At 45.6% G+C, this 20,000-nt stretch overlaps 1 protein-coding gene across 6 annotated transcripts in view; it reads right to left on the bottom strand.

The window, feature by feature from the left end:
- The window catches only part of satb2 (SATB homeobox 2), a 47,615-nt gene that overhangs the window by 7,053 nt on the left and 20,562 nt on the right, over positions 1–20,000 (bottom strand). For 2 of the 6 annotated variants that reach the window (XM_042079465.1, XM_042079483.1), the window contains exons 4-12: positions 11,644–11,770; positions 10,572–10,695; positions 8,668–8,770; positions 7,674–7,727; positions 6,708–7,399; positions 5,640–5,852; positions 4,373–4,480; positions 3,371–3,523; positions 617–811 (exon numbers count right to left, since the gene is read on the bottom strand). In XM_042079465.1, coding sequence (XP_041935399.1) covers positions 617–811; positions 3,371–3,523; positions 4,373–4,480; positions 5,640–5,852; positions 6,708–7,399; positions 7,674–7,727; positions 8,668–8,770; positions 10,572–10,695; positions 11,644–11,770 — 1,769 coding nt within the window. The remainder of the gene's footprint in view (positions 1–616; positions 812–3,370; positions 3,524–4,372; positions 4,481–5,639; positions 5,853–6,707; positions 7,400–7,673; positions 7,728–8,667; positions 8,771–10,571; positions 10,696–11,643; positions 11,771–20,000) is intronic. The other 4 variants (XM_042079506.1, XM_042079498.1, XM_042079473.1 and 1 more) reach the window with 3 other exon arrangements.

The following is a 20,000-nucleotide window of genomic DNA, read 5'->3' as shown; positions in this document are numbered from 1 at the left end:
GCTGACGAAGGTTGGTTAGTAAGGCTGTATGGATGTTCTAGTGTTCTTTTTTATACAGACTAAGGAGGAAACACTGGAAAAAAACTCAATTTGTTTTGAAGGGGCCAATTATTTGGGTATATCCTGATTGTGAAGACATCAACTTCCACATTAAAACATCAAGGACCTACAGCCATTAGTATTTAGTACTGCAGCACCAGCAAGCCATCTTGTTCCATCTGCGTCCCATACCGTGTCAGTGTGTGTGTGTGTCTGTGTCTGTGTGTGTGTCTGTGTGTGTGTGTGTGTGTGTGTGTGTGTGCTTGTGAGAGAGAATGTGTGTGTACGTGAAAATGTGTGAAGTACCTGTGTGCGTTTTAAGTGCAAGTGTGTCTTCTGTGTGGGTGGTCTACTTCCCTGTTATACCATGTGAGTGTGTGTGTGTTTGTGTGATCTACTTGTGTGTATCTGTCTGTATGTTCCACTCATGTGTATGGCAGTGTGTGTTTTTGTGTTCTGCTTGTGTGTCTTGCATGTATGTGTGTGTGTGTGTGTGTGTGTGTGTGTGTGTGTGTGTGTGTGTGTGTGTGTGTGTGTGTGTGCGTGCGCATGTGTGTCGCAGGTGTGCGTGGTCTACCTGTGTGTCGGCGGGCAGGTGCAGGACAGTGTGCAGCCTCTCGCTGTGGTGGTGGCGGGACTCCTCCTCGTAGACCATGTCCCGGTCGTTCTGCGGCAGCGCCAGGAAGCGGCGGATGGTGCACAGGTTCTCCCACAGAGTGCGGTTCTCAGGGGTCGGGCTCTCTTTCCACCGTAGCAGCTCACAGAGCCAGCCCTGAAGGAGGGAGGAAGAAGGGAGAGGGAGAGAAAGAGAGAGAGAAAGAGAGAGGGAGGAGAAAGAAAGACTCATTGAAATACCATTCTATAGAAAGACAAAGACAATGACAAAGAAAGATCTTGACATGTGTGTATGGACAGAAATTCTGATTACATTTCTGTAGCAAGAGTGCTCATTAGACTACACTGACTGATAAGCATCTAAATGAGAGACTGCAGGCTGGCAATGAATGTCAAACACTTTTTTAAAGGAGTTCAATTCAGTCTGAAATGCTTACAAATATTTTTTCAAGTGAACTGTTTGTTGAGATATCAACAATGTTTCTACATCATCTGCCAAAATACACACTTCTGTGAGGGATAGAAGACGTGCTTTAAATGTCCTCAAATCAACGTTTTGATAGTGAGCTGCAGCACTGATGCACTGTGTGTGAAAATGACCTATGCTGTCGGAGGAGTGGTGCGGGAGAAATGGAGAGTGATGGAGTAAAAGAGGGGAAAATGGAGAAAGACGGCTAAGATTTGATTATTTCTGCTAGACTGGGCCACTCTTTCACACCAGCTGTTGTGTGCAGCCAGCCTCTTCCAGTGCACAGTGCAAATAACCTGATCAGTGAGTGTGCTTTCTCTCTCTCTCTCTCTCTCTCTCTCTCTCTCTCTCTCTCTCTCTCTCCTCCTACTCCTCCTGGCCAGCTGCAGCAGATGGGCTTATTCAGCCGTGACCCCCCCACACCCGACCCCAGACCTGTGAGACCTAACCACAATCTGCCACACACGTACACACACACACACACACACACACACACACACACACACACACACACACACACACACACACACACAAACACACACACGCACACATCCCACAAACACACACACACACACTTATAGCCCAAATCCACACATTCTGTTTGATATACTATGTACTGTATACTGATTTATACCATACATCATGTTGGTCACACAAGTAAATTGAGTGAATACACCTATTACACCTGTAAACTTTCCAACCGACCCAACTGCAACACCCCCCAGACTACCACCACAAAAGCCTCTCTACAGCCCTCACTCACCAGACCCCTGCAGTAGCTAGCTGCTGAGCGTGGTGCCCACACTTGATCTATTTTAGAAAGGAAATGGGGAGCAGCTGTGATTGGGTTCATATTTGCCCAAATTAATTGTCCATCATTGGTCTGAAATGGGTAAGGGACCCACAAATGGGGCAAAAGGCTTTTCTCATCAAATCTTTCACCTATTTTTCACAACAGGACATTTTTAGCAACTGTCAACAATGTGACCACGAGAATGCACACTCCAGGGACGGTTGGTGGTCTGGGCACAACTGAATAGATTTAAAATCAAACCACATTTTTTATCATAATTACAATTGTTTACTGCACTTTTTCTTCCTAAAACAGCAGTTTGAGAGATTTGTATATCATCTTGTGTCAGAAACATGGCATCCCATCCTATAACAAAGATACATGATAAACCTCAAATGGCACAGATGCACTGTTAAGGTGGAAACATGCCATCAGTAATCTACACAATCGTCCTACCCCTAAGAACACAATGGAAGCATTGCAGTGATATACTGATCTCAGGCTGAACTGAGTGAGTCATAATGACAAAGAGAGAGGGAAGATACAGAAAGAGAGAGAGAGAGAGAGAGAGAGAGAAAGAGAGAGATGGTGGGATAGAAAAACCAGCCAACAGAGCACCTTTTAAATAATGCACAGAAGGAGAGAAAAATTAAGAGAAGGAAAGACACAGTCAGAAACAGAGTTAGAGAGAGAGAGTAAGAGAGAGTGAGAAAAAGAGAGAGTGAGTGAGATAGAGAAAGAGAGAGAGAGATAGAGAGAAAGAGAGAGTGAGAGAGAGCGAGAAGGAGAGAGAGAGTGAGAGAGAGAGAAAGAGAAAAAGTGTATGTCTGACAGCAATCAGCACACATGAGTGTGAGACTCTGGCCTAGTCTATGGAGAGGGCAGTGGGTTGTGACTGCGATGGCAATCTGCAGTGTAAATCATCTCTGCCACAGGGGCGGCACGCCACACTCTTGTTTATCTGCTGGGAAGACGCACCAGCCATCTGATACTACAACAACTTGAACCAGGCTGACTACGGGCAGCATAAGCTGTATGACTTAGCAGAGAACACCATTTAAGATGGTACTTTCAACAACTATTCAACAATGAAACGTTTATCGAGTCAAGAGAGAAGAAGAACTTGGGGCTAATTTTTATTAACTAGTTTAGTCATGCTCTAGCAGAAGCAAATATGGTCCAAATGTATGTGATTCCTTCACCACCTGCTTATGAACTGATGTTTCATCAATAACGCTACACCTTCAGTTACTAAATCTGCTGGCATACAACAAAGACTATTTAGTGAAACACTTCAGGACATTGATTGAGTGGAGTTTCATGTGCTCTGTAAATATTTGGAGTCTTTACTGTTGTGGGTAAAAAACATACTTGAACATTCTCTCTTTCCAATGACAAAAAATTGTGAAAACTTTGTTTGTTTGTCTTTGTTTGTTGTTTGTTGTTGTTTTTACCTGACTCTTGTTTGCAGCCACTTTAGCAAACAGTGCCTGGGACACCTTGGCTCTCTTCATTTCCTGCTGAATCTCATCATAGATGGCGGAGGTGATGTCCACCATCGACTCCAGCTTCAGGGGAAGCTCAGCGCTCGGACCTGAGGGCTTGGGCTGGGCCACGTGTCAGGGTCAAAGGTCACCGGAGGACAGGGAACACAAGAGTAAACACATAAGGGTAATATTAGGGAGGGAACCAAATCCTTCTGAGCCAATGGCAGGAAGCTAATAGGGCTTGAAGCATTTGTTAGTGATCTGTGTAGGCCTGAAGGCATTCAGAGAGCCCTGATCTGTGCTGGACTGCCAAGCCATTACAGCCCAATCCGCTGCTATTCTTTTGTAGTATTTGCTTGAGTAATGGCCTATTGATTTGTTGTGTGCAGCGGGGGGTTCAGATGTCGTGTTTGAAGTTGCCCTGCAGGCATGGGCAAGTAATCTGGCATTCCCCAGCATAAACGATGGCAAGATAAATGTATACAGACATAATAATAATAATACACAAACTCATTCCCAGAGAGCAAAGAAAGGGCGCTCTGTCCCTGCATCAGAAGGGGCTTTATCTGCCCTGCGTCTAGATGCCGGTTGTGGGTTTGTAGGCAGTGTAAATGAACCATGCACTGACTCCCTCCCTAAGTCGTATTTGGTTAATACAGACATATCTTGATAGGAGCAGAGCCACAACGGCCTGATTTTATTCCCGTCTCTGGGATGTTATCTCAGCAGTGTGTGCAAGTGCTGGGTGATCAAACTTCCTTTGAAGGGGCAGGTTCTTGATGCTAGTCAGACATGGCTATACATGGTCCTCAAGCCCTCCTGGGCCCTTGTGTTTAAATAATGTGCAGAAAATTATAATCTAAGTATATACTTTTAATCTAAGTATATACTTTTTTTGTAGAGACTGGGTACGGGTAAATCTGATCTTGCATGATTCAAAGCAAACAAATCAGAGCTAGCCATCCTTACCGAATTTGAGATTTTGTTCTTGTTCTTCCAGATGGATGCCCAGGCATCAGGGGTCAACTGTTCATCTATGGAACGCTCCCACACTTTCTGCACAGGCCAGAAAAACTCCTGATAAGTGGACACATTCACATTCTTCTTCAAATATCCATTGTCAAATTAATGCATGAAACACTTTTTTTTCCACACACTACATGCATAGCAAACTTGACTGAAGTTTGCAGTGTGAAACACATGGAGAATTTGTCTTACACAGTACATGCTACCCACACAATCCCAAACCAGTGTGCGTCTGCTCATGACAAGCACCGTTTAAAGATATTTCACAACAAAATTGCACTAATTCAACTATTTTGCGCTTTTGCCAAACTCATGTGTCGTGACACACTTAATGAAGTATCACATGAAAAGTGTTGGCCCTCAGTCTTGCGGCTGTGTGCTCTTAAGCATTTATGGCTTGGCAAAGAGTGCAGAACTTCCAGCAACACGCTAGCCAGACAATGCACTTTGTTTTCTTATCAGCCAGCCACATTGCCACTTCGTGTCACAACATTTGAGACCAGAACTACATTTTCACAGAAGAAACTTTCACTCAGTCATATGAAACTGCCCATGCAACAGTTCAATACCAAATGATTGACTGACTGGCACTGCAAGACTCTTGCACATTCGATACAGATAACACAAAAAATATGCTTAACCCCAAAACTAAACAGACAGACAAAAAAAAGAAGGGGAAAAAAACTGTCTCAGAGAGCAGCCAGAAACACGAAGACAGACAAAACAATCTCTGAGCTGACCGTGGAACAGCCCTGATGCTGATCTGGTATGAAGCTAGCCGATCAGACGCCAGATCCAGAGTCAGTCAGTCCCCCCCTGTACACAGACTCTGCTGTAGGTTAGGATGTAACACCCTGTCCACACTGCCAGCGATAACTATAATGATAACGCTAAATAACTAAAGTTTTCAAAACTGCTCTAGTCACTAAGGACAACAATGTCCACACTGCATACTATAACAACAACATGGTGAATGATATCGTCAGGCATCACTTTCGGAGCGATAGTAATGTGAACAGCCAATTGGAATCAGTCAAATTTTAGACATTCAATTATCGAACATGAAGGATATTCCTTAAACTTCCTTTATTGTTGTGTTTTCGTCAGTCTGGATGTTCATATCATTACATTTTGTCTTCATAGTTAGCAATTTGGACAAGCCTATGGGAAGACATCAGAGTGAGGGGGCAGCGAGTTTCGAGGTCAGTACCTGAGAGAGGCGACCCCCACTGCCACCTGAGGGTGGGGTGGGCGGCAGGCCAACGGGTGGGTTCATGGTGCGCTCGCGCTCCTCCTGGTAGATGCGGTCACGCTCGCCCTCGGGCAGGTTGAGGAAGTTTTGCATGGCCTTCAGGTTGACCAGGAGCGACTGGGAGGCTGAGCGGGGGTCCTCTTCTTTCCGTAAGATCTCTGAGAGCAAGCCCTGAGAGTATGAACACACACACACACACACACACACACATAAATACACACACACACAACAAGAGTGAAGCCCCACACATTAGCCCTTCACATCCACACTCTTCAGACTTTCTGACAACATTCATGCACTAACTCATTCACTCAGTTAAGTCTCTATCTCTCACACACACACACACACACACACACATGTGGACCACCACCCACATGCCCTTCACCTGTGCCTCAGCGTGTTCCACCCACTGTGGGAAGCGCCGAGAGGGCTCTAATGGAGCGTGAGGCTGGCCTGCCGAGCCTGAATGGGCCAGGTGTGTGTGCTGCTGGGAGGGCGGGATGGGAGACCAGACCCATCCCAGGGGCCCACTGCCCCCCCCTGAGCCCCACATCAGATTCAAAGAGCCATTTTTGGCTTCAGGAGCTGTCTATTACAGCCATTTGTATGTGTGTGTGTGTGTGTGTGTGTGTGTGTGTGTGTGTGTGTGTGTGTGTGTATGTGTGTGTGTGTGTCGAGTGCGTGCAAACTTCTGTATTTTGCTTTTTGATTTGAGTTTGATGTGTCGGTTATAAGCTGACATGACAGTTTGAATGGCCTCATGTCAGCTTATAACCGACTTTGTTTGTGGAAATTGTTTGTTGATAGCAGTGACGTTTGATCTGTCGGCACTTGACTTGGAAAGACTCCCACAGCTCCCCATAAATCATAACACTTGTTGTAGTCAATATAACCAAAGAGATGCTTGCAGTGGAACTGAATCAAGAAATTTAATTCATTTTTAATTACAAAGTTGAAATCTTTTAAAAGCATAACATTCACTCAGTCCCCCCAGTGCTGGACAAGCCTCCCTTCTCTTGTGCTAACCTGTGTGCGGTTAAAAGCCACTCGTGCGAACACCGCCTGTGACACGCTGGCCCTCTTCAGCTCGTCCCTGACCCTCTGGTAGATATCGCCGGACACTTCGGAGGCGGACGGGTTGCAGCCGGGGTCGCCGGGCCCTCCGTTGCCGGCCTTGGAGGAGCGCGGCAGCGGCGGGTGGTTGAGGAACTGCTGGTTGAGCGCCTGCGGGTGCTGGTGGGCCAGCAGGCGGCTGACGGCCAGCTGCTGGTTGATGAGGTGGGCCATGGCCAGCTGCTGCCGCACCAGCTGCGGGCTGAGCTGGGGCGAGAGCAGCCCGCCGGGGCCCAGCAGGGGCTGCAGCGCGGAGGGCGGCGGGGGTGGCGGGGGCACCTGGGTGCGCAGCGGGGGGCTGTGGTGGAGCGGCCCGTGGGGCGACGGCTGCTGAGGCTGCTGCTGGTGCTGGTGCTGCTGCTGCTGGGACGATGCCTGCTGCTGGGACGATGCCTGCTGCTGCTGCTGCTGCTGCTGCTGCTGCTGCTGCTGCTGGTGCTGCTGGTGGGAGGAGGGCGGTTGGGATGAGTTTGGGGGCTCGGAGAGGGACGTGCCTTTTAGGAGGCCGCCAGGGCCGCCCAGGGGGCCGAGCTGAGCCAGGCCGGCCAGGTGAGGAGGAGGGCGCTGGCCCAGGATGCAGAAATCAGCCAGGCTGTCACGCTCCACTGCAGAGGGGAAAGGAGAGAGAGAGAGAGAGAGAGAGAGAGAGAGAGGGAGAGAGAGATACAAAGAGATAGAGAGAAAGGGACAGATATGAAAGAGAAATGGGAAGAGAGAGAAAGAGAAAGAGTGTGAGAGAGAAAGAGAGAGAGAGAGAGAGGTCTCAGGCTGTGGTCATCCACTCAAAACCATAATTTCTGTTCAATCAAAGAACTGATGGGGAACACACACACAGCTGTCCTGTCCTGATGACACATCGTAACCAGCAAAACAACTCACCTTTGATTTCAGAGTTCTCTCGTCCTGACCAAATCTTCTCCAGGTAATCCCCTGCTTCACACAAGACAACATCCACATGGCACACAATAAATACACACAGTCACTTTCCTCCATGGCACATGTGGAGAAGACCTCAAACTCATAACCCCATCATGCACTCAAAACTTTGATTGACACACTAAAGACCCAATAAGATCCACCACACTTGGGGGGCAATCACATCTGGAGGCCCCCACACGCACCCTCACTGTCTGTTTTCCACAGAGAGGCACGGAGCAGAACTAATAGTGGAGGCGCTGGTGTAACTTAACACTGCTTACTCTGTCAGCGTGCCGAGGATCTCTTTATTCTCCCGCAGCTTTCTCGCTCTCTCTCTCTCTTTTTCTCTTTCTCTCTCTCTTTCTTTCTCTCTGCCTCACTCTCTCTCTCTCTTTCTTTTTCTCTCTCTCTCTCTCTCTCTCTCTCTCTCTCTGCCTCTCTCTCTCTCTCTCTCTCTCACACTCTTTGACTGCGCTTGGGGTTTGGGGGCCACTTTGATCTGGCCTACTGTGTAATTATGTCGCTTTCGGGGGGCAAAAAAGACGAGGAAATTGTCATAGGCATTTTGAAGCTAAGCGGCTTAAACAGACGAGCTCTGAGACTGCCATCTGCAAGGGCCCTGTTTTCTTGGACCCCCTGGGGTTCTGCTGGCCAGGATAGGTGGTTTCCATTAAAGCCATAGCAGTGATTTCTCTGCACTGTACTGTTTAAAGAGTCAGGATATACAAAGATAACTAGTCACACAAAGCATGAAGCCCCTAGCCTTTCATTATAAAAAAAGTATCATTATCAACACCATTGCTGTATAGCCTCAGAAGTGACTGCCTTGTGTGGTATTGCACTGACCACCGTTTCATATCACTTACATTGAGTCTAAAGTTGAACTGAAAAGAGCTGCATCTAAACTGAATCAAGGTAACCCTAATTCTACTAGTTTAGAGGTTAAAAATCTTACCTTTGATCTTCTTGTATTTCTTATACCAACGGCCAAACTCTTGGCACTTTGCGGTGGAGACGTTGGCATAATAAGAACTATTCACAATGGAGGAAATCATACTCTGTTGAGAGAGAGGGGGGTGAGAGGAATGTTATTAATGGCTAACAAACAAGATGGAATATACAAGTATCTCTGAAAAAAAAATAAGATTCACAAAACATGCACAAGCACACACACAAGGAGAAACAGAAAGCCACACACATATGCTTGCAATTCATATAAGGATCAACACCCACACACACACACACACACACAGCCCCACTGAAACACAACACGTACACGTGCATAAATCTCACAAAATGCACTCTTAGATGGAATGGAACACTTGCCATAAGGCAAGGCACACATGGGCACACACACACAGACATATGGTATAAACAAGGTGCCTACACACACACACACACACAAACAAACACACACACACTCACACAAATAAACAAGGTGCCTACATGCGCACGCAGACACACACATACACACGCACACACACAAACAAGGTGTCTACACCAGGGCTCCGAACCGGTTCAAGGAACGAAAACGAAAACCGAAAACGAACGGAATTTTACGGAATTTTACGAGGAGCAGAAACGGAAACGAAAACAAAATGGTCTTCAACTGTTCCGGAACAGAAACGTTATTCTGAAATCCACAAAACCGGTTAATAACGTTTTCTTTTTTCGTTCTCTACATATTTTATAAAATTTCACAAAAGCATATCCTAGGTCAGGGAGACTATTTCCGGTTGTGCGAAAAACAAGCCCACATATACACTACAATGTGAGCTAACAAGCCGCTATGTAGCCAACTAGGCCTACCTATCCGTCTGCCACTTCGGATCTTAGGCCAGCTCGTAGCGTAGGCTACTGAAACTTATTTGGAAATTGTTTGTAGCCTATGCGTAATAGCCTATTTTGCCTGTCCACGCCTTGTCGTTTTAAAGTCGGGATTTGAAATGTTTGCGCAATTATAGCCTATTCTATGTAGAAGAGTTAAACGGGAAATTTGAGATAGGCCTTGTCAGCAACAGACAGGTTGGAAATTATAGCGCAAGCCTTTGAAGAAATCCATATGGATAAAACCAGGTAAGGAGTTTAGCACGTATCCAGAAATATTTTTGATAAGAAATTATTTATAGGCATAGGTTAGGCTTACAGTAAGTCTGTAGGCTATGGGATGGATAGCCCATCTGAATGTTTTTGGATGCCGCCTGTGATTTATTATTTTTGGGCATAGCTACGGTATAGGCTAAATCAAGGGGAAATAATGAGTACGTCTATTCTAAGGTAAAGTTCACAAAAATAGACTTGATAGGTCCGCCAAACACTGCCGGAACTTTAAGAACGAACGATATTTTGCGTTCCGAACCGGTTCAGGACCGATATGTTGGTGGCGGAACGCATGCAAGAACGAAAACGTTAAACATAGGCCTACCTGAACCGTTCGGAACGGAACGTTTGAAAAATAATTTCGTTTTCAAGCCCTGGTCTACACACACACACACACACACACACACACACACACACACACACACACACACACACACACAAACAAGGTGTCTACACACACTCACACACACACGCACACACACACACACACACACACACGCACACACACGCACACGCACAAACACCCCTAATAGGAATGTGTGTGGGCTGGTGTTACTTGTGAGAGAGGGCACTCCTTGGCCACACAAATAAACAAGGTGCCTACATGCGCACGCAGACACACATACACATGCACACACACAAACACACACACACACAAACAAGGTGTCTACACACACACACACACACACACACACACACACACACACGCACACACACGCACACACACCCCTAATAGGTATGTGTGTGGGCTGGTGTTACCTGTGAGAGAGGGCACTCCTTGGCCAGTGTGCTCTGGTTCATCTCCTTCAGCAGCTCTTTGAGGGCGTTCCTCACTGTGGCATGGTTCCACTGCTCTGATGGCAGGTCCTCTAGCTTGGCAAAGCTTTGGACACATACACACACTATCACTACCTACTACAATGCTTTGTGCCCACACACAATACAACACAACACACTTCCTGATCAACAACACTCCCTGATCAACAGCTCGCAACTTGGTACTCAGCAACCCCCCCCCACCCCCCACGTTAAGTAAACCGGTGTGTATGCCCGTCATGTCGCCGAAGGTAAACACACATAGATGACATGTGGCAACACAATAACGTGCAGCCATCCCCCTCTCATCTGATGCCCCGTTGTTTATCTCTCTGCCCGTGACTCGCGGGTAAACTGCAATCAGTGGCCATGAAAGGGCGCTTTGAGGATCTCAGATAAAAGTGCTGCACTCTATTCTGCCTGCCTGGCGCCATGCCAACCTAGTGCCACTTTAGTGTTGCTCACCTAGTCAAAGACTACAGCTGACCTGAACTGCACGCCAGTGAACGATGGAAGTGGAAGTGAAGCTAAATGTCATATTGATCTAAGATAAAGTACTACATGCCTTTTATGTTGGGGGAAAAATGTGTTGCCTCATGGTCATACTTGGACTAATAGACTAATAGCATCAGCATTTCTAGTACCTTTACACATCTATACCAGTACTCATATGATTCTGCTACCATCAAGTAGAATTTATAAAGGGTAATTAAGTGCATATTATTAGACTGTATTTTTATACATAAAGTCACCAATGGGGGGTCTGCATTAACTATTAACTGATATGCGCGATTGTGGGTTACACTGTACCAACGTTACTACCCAGTGCCTGCCAGCGGGGACACTGACCTCTGACCTTTCCAAATGTTTAAACACAATAATTTGGAAAATGTGGCAATGGCTTTAACTGATGTGATGAGTGAAGTTGTGGGTTACTACTAAAGATTCTAGAGCGGAGCTCTGTTCTAGAATCTTTGGTTACTACTTTCCGGTGGCTGTCAGCAAGGACACTGACCTCTGCAGCTGAATGCGCAGCGTGACCATGTGGTAGACGTCCAGTAGCATGTCGGCCACAGTGGCCTCAGGGGCGTCCGTCAGGTAGTGTATGGGGAGGGGGTTCCAGCGGCCCACCTTTATAATGCCTACGGGGGGGGGGGGCAGAGAATTAATGAGCAGGGAAGAGAGATACACAGACAGAAAAGGGAATGGAATATTATCATATATGAAATAGGTTTGGAGAGAGGAAGAGGGATAGAAAGGAAGGGAGGGAGGAACAGAATGGTATGAAAGAGGTAGAGAGAAGGAAATTGAGAAGGAAAATAAGAGGGGGAACTTCATTGATGACCGAGGAGAGGAAAGGAAGAGACATAAATAAACAAGGCAAGACAGGGAAGCACCAAATACAAAGTAGATTAGGAGAGAGAGAAAGGGAGAGAAGGAGAGGGAGGAAATGACAATGAATGAGAGAGTGAAAGAGTGAGAGAGAGAGAGAGAGAGAGAGAGAGAGAGAACAGCTAAGGGAGAGAACTTCATTATCCCCAATTTGTGTCTCCTGCGTCTTTCCTAACTCGATCTGTGATTCCATTACATCATGAGTCCAGTGCCCAGACCTCATCACACACACACACACACGCACACAGACACACAGACACACATACACACACATACACACACAGACACACACACAAACACACACACACACACACACACGCACACACACACACACACACACACACACACAGCTGCAAGGAAGCCCATTCATCCCATTCATCCAACCCTGCACAAGCATCTGAATGAAGGAGGAGAGACGGGGAGAGGCCTCCATCCCAGCAGCGCGTGAACACACGCCAAACAGAAAGAAAGATGTTCAAAGAGACATAAAAAAAACAGATAGTACCAAGTTCCTGTGCTGAACAAATATGTTCATGTGTGGCCCTGACGCACTATTCAAATCAAAATTTAGACGATAAGGGCCAGATGATGGAGTTATCTGTGAATGAGAACTTAAACAATAGATATCTCTCTCTCTCTCTTTCTCTCTGTCCCTTGAACAGTTCATCCCTGACCATAAACTAGTCAGGGGGAGGTGGGGACAACAGACCCAATGATAAGCCTCTTATCTATTAAAGTCTTATCAGTGGAAGAGACACCTGACACGCAGGCAGCCAAGCGTCCATCCCACTCAGCTTAACTCCCAGGGGTGCGGTCAGGCCATTTTACAGCAGGGAGACGTGCAAAACACCCACAAAAACCCCACCCCTCAACACACTAATACACACACACACACACACACACGGTCAAACACACACACACACACACACACACACACATACAACAGACAATCGACAACAAGGACAGACAGTGGTGACGTCACGATTAATGGTTGGCCATAAAAGCATGTCAATGATTGTTTGATGAACCCAAATTGACTGGCTATAAATGCCTCGTAGTGTCATGTTGCAAGGCCTATGGAGAATCGCCTGCAGGGCTCCAGCGCAGACGACACTTGGCGCTTGCACTCTTGTGCACAGCAATCTACCTATGGCCTTGACACAGAATTTCATTCTGGCTCGCTGATGTAAGTTATATTATAGTGGTCAGTGTCAGTTGAATTAAAGTAAATGCACTATAAAAGTCTACACTAGCAGACAAATCAAAACATCAGAACCAATCAGAACAGAGATGGGTGGGGCCGGAAAAAAAGTTTGTTTTTCACAGGTGCCATGGAGATGGCCAACAAACAGAGCTGGTCTTAACAACAGGGCCAGATGAATCCCAAACACTGCCATCAATACGACAGTAGACCGGTGAGCAAGGATGTGAGGCCGCCTCAAAACCTTTCCTTTCAGGTCCAACACTCTCGTCACACCCTCATCACAAATGTGTCCAACATTTTTGTGAGCACACCTCCTCCAATCTTGGAGTCATTGCAACTTCACGGCAGAGTGTGAAGTCTCACTCTTGCTAACACTTGATTGAGGCTGTGTTGACGCGTGCTCATCTAAGGGAAAGGACATGGGGGGGGCAGAGGTGGCATGCCATCAGATAAAGGATCTCGGAGGTTTCGGGGGAGCCACCAGTACCCATCAAATATGTATGAGCTGGGTAACTCATTGAACGCGCTCTATTTATTTCCAGATGTTGCAGGCATTGTTAAGAGGTGCGCATACATGTCAACTGGACCCTCTAGCACTTGAATTATTTAACCCGCTGTTTTTTGAAGGCACGCCACACATAAACAAGCACACTTTCATTGGCACGCAAAAACACACACACACACACACACACACACACACACACACACACACACACACACACACACAAAAAGCAAGCCACATCCACCCACACAAAAGAACAAACATATACATATATAAACACACCCCAACAAACACAAACATTCACACAACCGCACACATGAACAAACAAAAAAATCTATGAGCAAAAACAACCTCCATGGGGACACAAATAGCAAGGTGGAAAAAAACACATAAAAATAAAATAAAAGGCTCATCGCACACTTTGCTCCCCCATCACACCCCACCAAGAAACTCCCACCGACTCTGGCACACACAAACACATGGGCCCTCTTACAGACTGGTGCTGGGAAATCTAAACAATGGTAATCCCATTACTACACTCTAAATTAGACCCAGGCTAACTTTGAATCCTTTCCTCCTTCTCCCCGCATCTGTCTAACTAATGTCACGGACTGCAGGTTCCACCCTTTCATGTGTCAGGCATCACTGGCTGGCTACAGTGCGCAGGGTGACAAAGCTTGGATAAGAGTTTGTGTGTGTGTCTGAAGGTGAAGGACTGAAGGTGAGGCACGGCCTTCTCTGTTTGGAAAGTCAGGTTAGAAAACAAAACAGGAAAAAAATCAAAGTCTGACTCTGTTTGCCTATGCTATCTGATCCTTGGTATAGATCTGCACTGTGATTGTTTTTTTTAAAGAAACCACACAAAAAAATACACAATATGATTCATCACATTCTTCAGCTCAAACTCAACAACTTTCTACTGAACTTTTCCTGACCATGGAATAAACCTATTCCCCCATAATATGGTAATTATTTTCCGTTTCATCAATTCAAGCCGAACTCCTAAAAAGCCCAAGCAGCATGCGGGATCTCGGGGAGGATTTTCCCAGTAGGGGCCTCCCTGTGACCTACTGCTCAGCGCTGCTCGGAGGGCCAGTGTGCCTGTTATTATGTCAAAAATGAAGTCTTTGTGATGTCTTTCCAAAGTCTTGTAATTTCTTTCTTTGCATGTGTAATTCTGTACTATTTCCAGAGGCAGACCCCCCTTAGCTCTAAAGAAGACAGGAAAAACTATTCAGACAGATGAAGACAATTTGAGTATTCTAGCCACTCCTCTCTCTCTCTCTCTCTCTCTCTCTCTCTCTCTCTCTCTCTCTTCTCTTCACGGCGGCTGTCTCTCTGCCTCTGTGTGTGTATGTGTGTGTATATGTGTGTTCACAATGTCTGTGTTTATGTTGCATGGTTAGCCATGATTCGAGGGGGCATGTCTGGTTTCCTCATTGTCTGGTTGTGCAATGCTGAACGCACGCAGCCACAGACAGGGCTCCGTCCAAAGGACTTATGGGATACAAGGGGGCCACACTGACCACTACGTTCCAAGAGACAGCGAGAGAGAGAGAGAGAGAGAGAAAAAGAGAGGGAGGGAGAGAGAGAGAGAGAGAGAGAGAGAGGCCCAGTAGCCAGCTTGTCCACCAACCAAAACGTGTCTTAATCAGCACCAAACAGAGTCTCACACACAGGCACAAATAGTCAGACTTTCACAACATTCAAAATGACATTCTACATGCCTACCAATTTGGGCCTCACTGACCGACTTAATAAACTCAACAGGCCTGAATGACTCCATATGTAGGCAGAGTCCATATCCCATGGACTCCATGGCTTTGTAATGATGTGATGTGTTAGTCTGTATTTCACTCACATACACTGAAACTGTGGTAAATTCATTAATGAATCATTTTTAACTCCGCTGGAGCCGGCCTTTTGTGTCTTTTTTTGTGCAGGAACAACTATTGTTCCCACTAGCACATTAAAATTCCTCTTCCCGATACTGCCCTTTCATGTGGCTGGCTGGTGGCTTGGCTTGGTTATTTGTGTACCCATCCACACACACACACACACACACACACACACATACACCATACACTCAGACACATGCATGTGCTCATACTCCCTCATAGACTCACATACACACACACACACACACACACACTTGTACATATGTATCCTCTCACACACAGAAACCATACAAGTAAATGTCCCCAAGTACACTTGAAAACACACATGCAAACACACACACACACAAACACACACATATTCATAATAAACTCAAATGTGCACACTATCATACTGTATGTATGTACATGTGCAGTATATGCAGTATTTCAACAAACACACAAATGCTGCATGGCCATTCCTGTGTATTCCGTTCCTGTGCCACACAAACTTAGGGGAAGGTGTGTGCGTGTGTGTGTGTGTGTGTGTGTGTGTGTGTGTGTGTGTGTGTGTGTGTGTGTGTGTGTGTGTGTGTGTGTGTGTGGAACGGGTGGGGAAACCCAGTGAGTGCATGAGTCAGAGTGACCACAGATCTCTACACTGTCATGACCAATCTCCCCGAACCCCAGCGCATTTACGTGCGCTGGGAACCCGAGGTGTGGCGCGGGGACAGCGCTGGCCAATTATGGTCCTCTCCTGTCACGGGGATGATGTAAAAAAGCTGAAGATTTAAAGAGTGGCCAAGGGGCCGTTCTTCAGCGTGCGGTGCAGACCCTGTCATTAGGCGTGTAAAAGCCTGTGATGAGGTGCAGACCAGTGATGAGGGATGAAACCTCACCATGAACAGGCATATCTGGCTGGGAGGAGGACAAACAGGAGGTTTGAGCCCCCTCAAAACACCCCACCTACCCTTACCACCACCCCCCCCCCCCCCCAATCCACATATCCAGTATGAGAATTATTTTTCTCATATCATGTCTAGCTATTTCAAAACTATCTGAGAGCATTATTATCAAATCACAATCATTGGTAAATTTAGACTCGCAGGTTGGAATTCTTTTCTTATCCCAAAAAGTAGCACGATTTCTTGTCAAATTTCAGTCGTTTAAAATGCTATTCATTCAAGGGACATTATCATGTCACAGTTTTCACCAAAGCATGTCTGACACTCGTTTAGTGCGCTAACACAATGGCACTTAAACTTAATTGCGCATGTAACATTCCGGAATGTTAGTGTGTGACCTGCCGTGTCAGGCTATCTGACCTTACATGGCTCGCTATCAAGAGCGGCCGGGCAACAATGCATTCTTACAGTAAACTGTCACCGCTGTTCACCATCTGAGGCCTTAAAAAGTACAGGTCTGACCATACTTGTCTATAAAAGCACCCAGACCTTTATAATTGAAATAAACAATATCGCCCAGCTAATTACTGGCCAGGCTAATTAAGGAACGCCAGTGGTACCAAAGGAACGGCTTAAGTATAGCGCTGGGAGAGAGCTATGCGGGACACAATTCAAACAGGGAGAAAATAGCTAGGACTCTGTGTAATTTTGGTCGTGAACCACAGAGGAAAAAATGTATAATTTAAGCCAGAAATTATTCATTTAACATAAACGCTTATTTTAAAAAACAAAAAGTGTTCATTTGAGATTTGGGCTTTTTTTCCTTGTCTATTTGTGTGAGTGGGACCTAGCGTGTACGTGTGCACCCGCGTTTGTCCCTGTGTGTGTGTGTGTGTGTAAGAGTGGGGTGTGGGGAGAAACAAAGAGGTAGAGCACTTGAGGACTTCAAATTAAACCTTTTTTCCCCTTCTCCATTCCAGGACAGTTTGGAGTGTGTGTGTGGGAGAGGGTGTGTGTATACATCAAGTTTGTATACACCTCACTTCGGCCCTCCTCTCCTCTAGTGTTGTTTGATAACAATCTCAGCTTTCTCTCTGCTGACCTGTGGCACACAGGAGTGTCTCTCTTTCTCTCTCTCTCTCTCTTTCTGTCTTTCTCCGCGACGGCTCTCTGCCGTTTGTTTTCTTGTTTTGCGCTGTGTTGTTTAGTCTGCGTGCCTCTGTGGGTTCGGAGGCTTTCGGGGGGTCTCGCTGTGAAGCCTCGCCGTGCAGACAGGGGGACCTGGCTGACCTGGCCGCTGCTGAGCAGCCTCGGTCGGCTGAGAGCGCCAACGCCAGGCGCCGATGGGTGGGCTACAGACAGCTTTTATTTCCCCTGTGTGGTTACAGACCCTGTTAAGGGTTCAGAGTACTCGCTTCCTTGTGACTGCAATTGTGTTTTCATGGCTTTTTAAACCACCCATAAAGGTATGGCTATCACACCGTGTGGCCCTGAGGGTTTTATGATGAATGAGTAATTAATTTTTATGTGGTTTACTAATAACTAATCTACTATCATAAATTAATAAGACTCTTATCATGGAGGTTAGTGGGGAAATGATATGATATCATTAGGGTAAATGGTAACTGAGATATCTTCAAAGGAACGATTTGGAAATTAATTTGAATATTTTGTTACTTGAAATGTTGAAACGACAGCCAAAGCGAAAAACGAAAAAAAAATGTCTTGGGTTTGTGGCTCTGACCTCAAGAAACTAGTAAAGTCTGGGGCACTGGAGCGAGATGAGGAACAGTCACATCATATGCCATAGAGTTATTTAAGAGTTACCCAGATTTACATCCAACTATAACATGACTATTATGAGACACATAATCAAGGCTTATTTCATGCTAAGCAGGTGATTTTCACTACAAGCCACTGATGGTATGCACATAAAAAATGTGTTTATGAAAATATGTTAGCTTAGCTGAGAGCTGAGATACAATTTTATGGATTTTCTCAGAGGGAGTCGATTCAGCATGACCTAAATTTTACCTCAAAACACAAGTAGAAAACAAATAACGAAAATAAGTGCATCGATAAACAAACTCCATTTGCACCGACTTGTGAGGTAGGCCGAGTGGTCTTTTGTTTTGTTTCTGTGGATCCACTTGAAGCAATTGGCTGTTTCAAATGGTCTGCATATTTTGTTGGATACAAGCAAACTCCTTGGTCTTTCCAGAGATGACAACCATGTGTACAACAATAAATTACAGACTTATTATGTTCCTTCTCAAGGCTGCTTTCTCATAAACATTCTCTCTCTCTCTTTCTCTCTCTCTCTCTCTCTCTCTCTCTCTTACACACACACACACACACACACACACACACACACACACACACACACACACACAACACACACACATACTGTACAATCGCATAAAGGGCATTAAGAGCAGACACAAAAATACACAATTATTTGCTCCATCAAAGTATTGCATTCTTTCCTCCTCCAGTTGGCCCTGTCCTTTTGTTCTTTAATGACTTTTTCAGACTGTCTGTGATTCAGTGGTGTTTAACAAATGGCCCTGCTCTCCCCCTACAGTGGAGTCGCCGGCAGTCTCTACTACATCATGCCTCTTCCTCCTGTCAGCAACAGTGTGGGCGTCCTCCTCTGACTCGTTTGAAGACAGTTCCACTCAGTGAAGTACTGTATCAAGTACATTTGGAACGGGCAAATGTCAATCTTGGAGAAAGTTTTCTTTTTTGTTGACTCATAGCAAATTAAGAGGTTTTAATGTTCACTTCGACGTGGAGTGAGTAAATACTAAATAGCTCCTTCAGACACCACTAAATGCCTACAGCCATGTTTCTCTAAATGAGTGAATGGAATACTCTGGAAGAAAGGCTCAATTTGGTATAAGTACATTCATAGAAAAACATGCGATATGGAGAATTTGACGATTATTTGTATTTTTTTTTCACTAATCCTTTTCACACATTTTTTGAGTGTGCATGGCCAGCTAAAAAAAAAATCACAAATCAAAAATATCTGTGAATAACTGGAAGATGGTAGTTTGCTGTAAATGTATAAATGAGGGTTTAAGGATTCTAAAGATTGTCTTTGAAGAATGTTATAAATGTTTCCTTACATTTCCTTTATAAAGGGGTCATTTAAGACTAGTTTGACAGTCTTTGCTTTTCATAAGCCCTCAATCAGACACTGTGTGTCAAGGAGGAGACCTTGGAATTTAAACGATTCAATGGGGAGCGTTAAGAAATAAAGAAATAAAGAAAGAAAGAAAGAAAGAAAGAAAGAAAGAAAGAAAGAAGGGAAGAAAGAACAAACGAAAGAAAAGACAGACAGGAGGAAAGCTTTATTTTCGCTGACAAGCGCCTGGAGAGACAGTGTATATGCCTGTGTGTATATGCCTGTGTGTATGCCTGTGTGTGTATGCATGTGTGTGTATGCCTGTGTGTGTATGCCTGTGTGTGTATGCATGTGTGTGTATGCCT

Source organism: Alosa sapidissima, chromosome 2 (genome assembly GCF_018492685.1).
Source record: "Alosa sapidissima isolate fAloSap1 chromosome 2, fAloSap1.pri, whole genome shotgun sequence".
NCBI classification, from domain to species: Eukaryota; Metazoa; Chordata; class Actinopteri; order Clupeiformes; family Clupeidae; genus Alosa; species Alosa sapidissima.
This window is presented reverse-complemented; position numbering and strand designations above follow the sequence as displayed.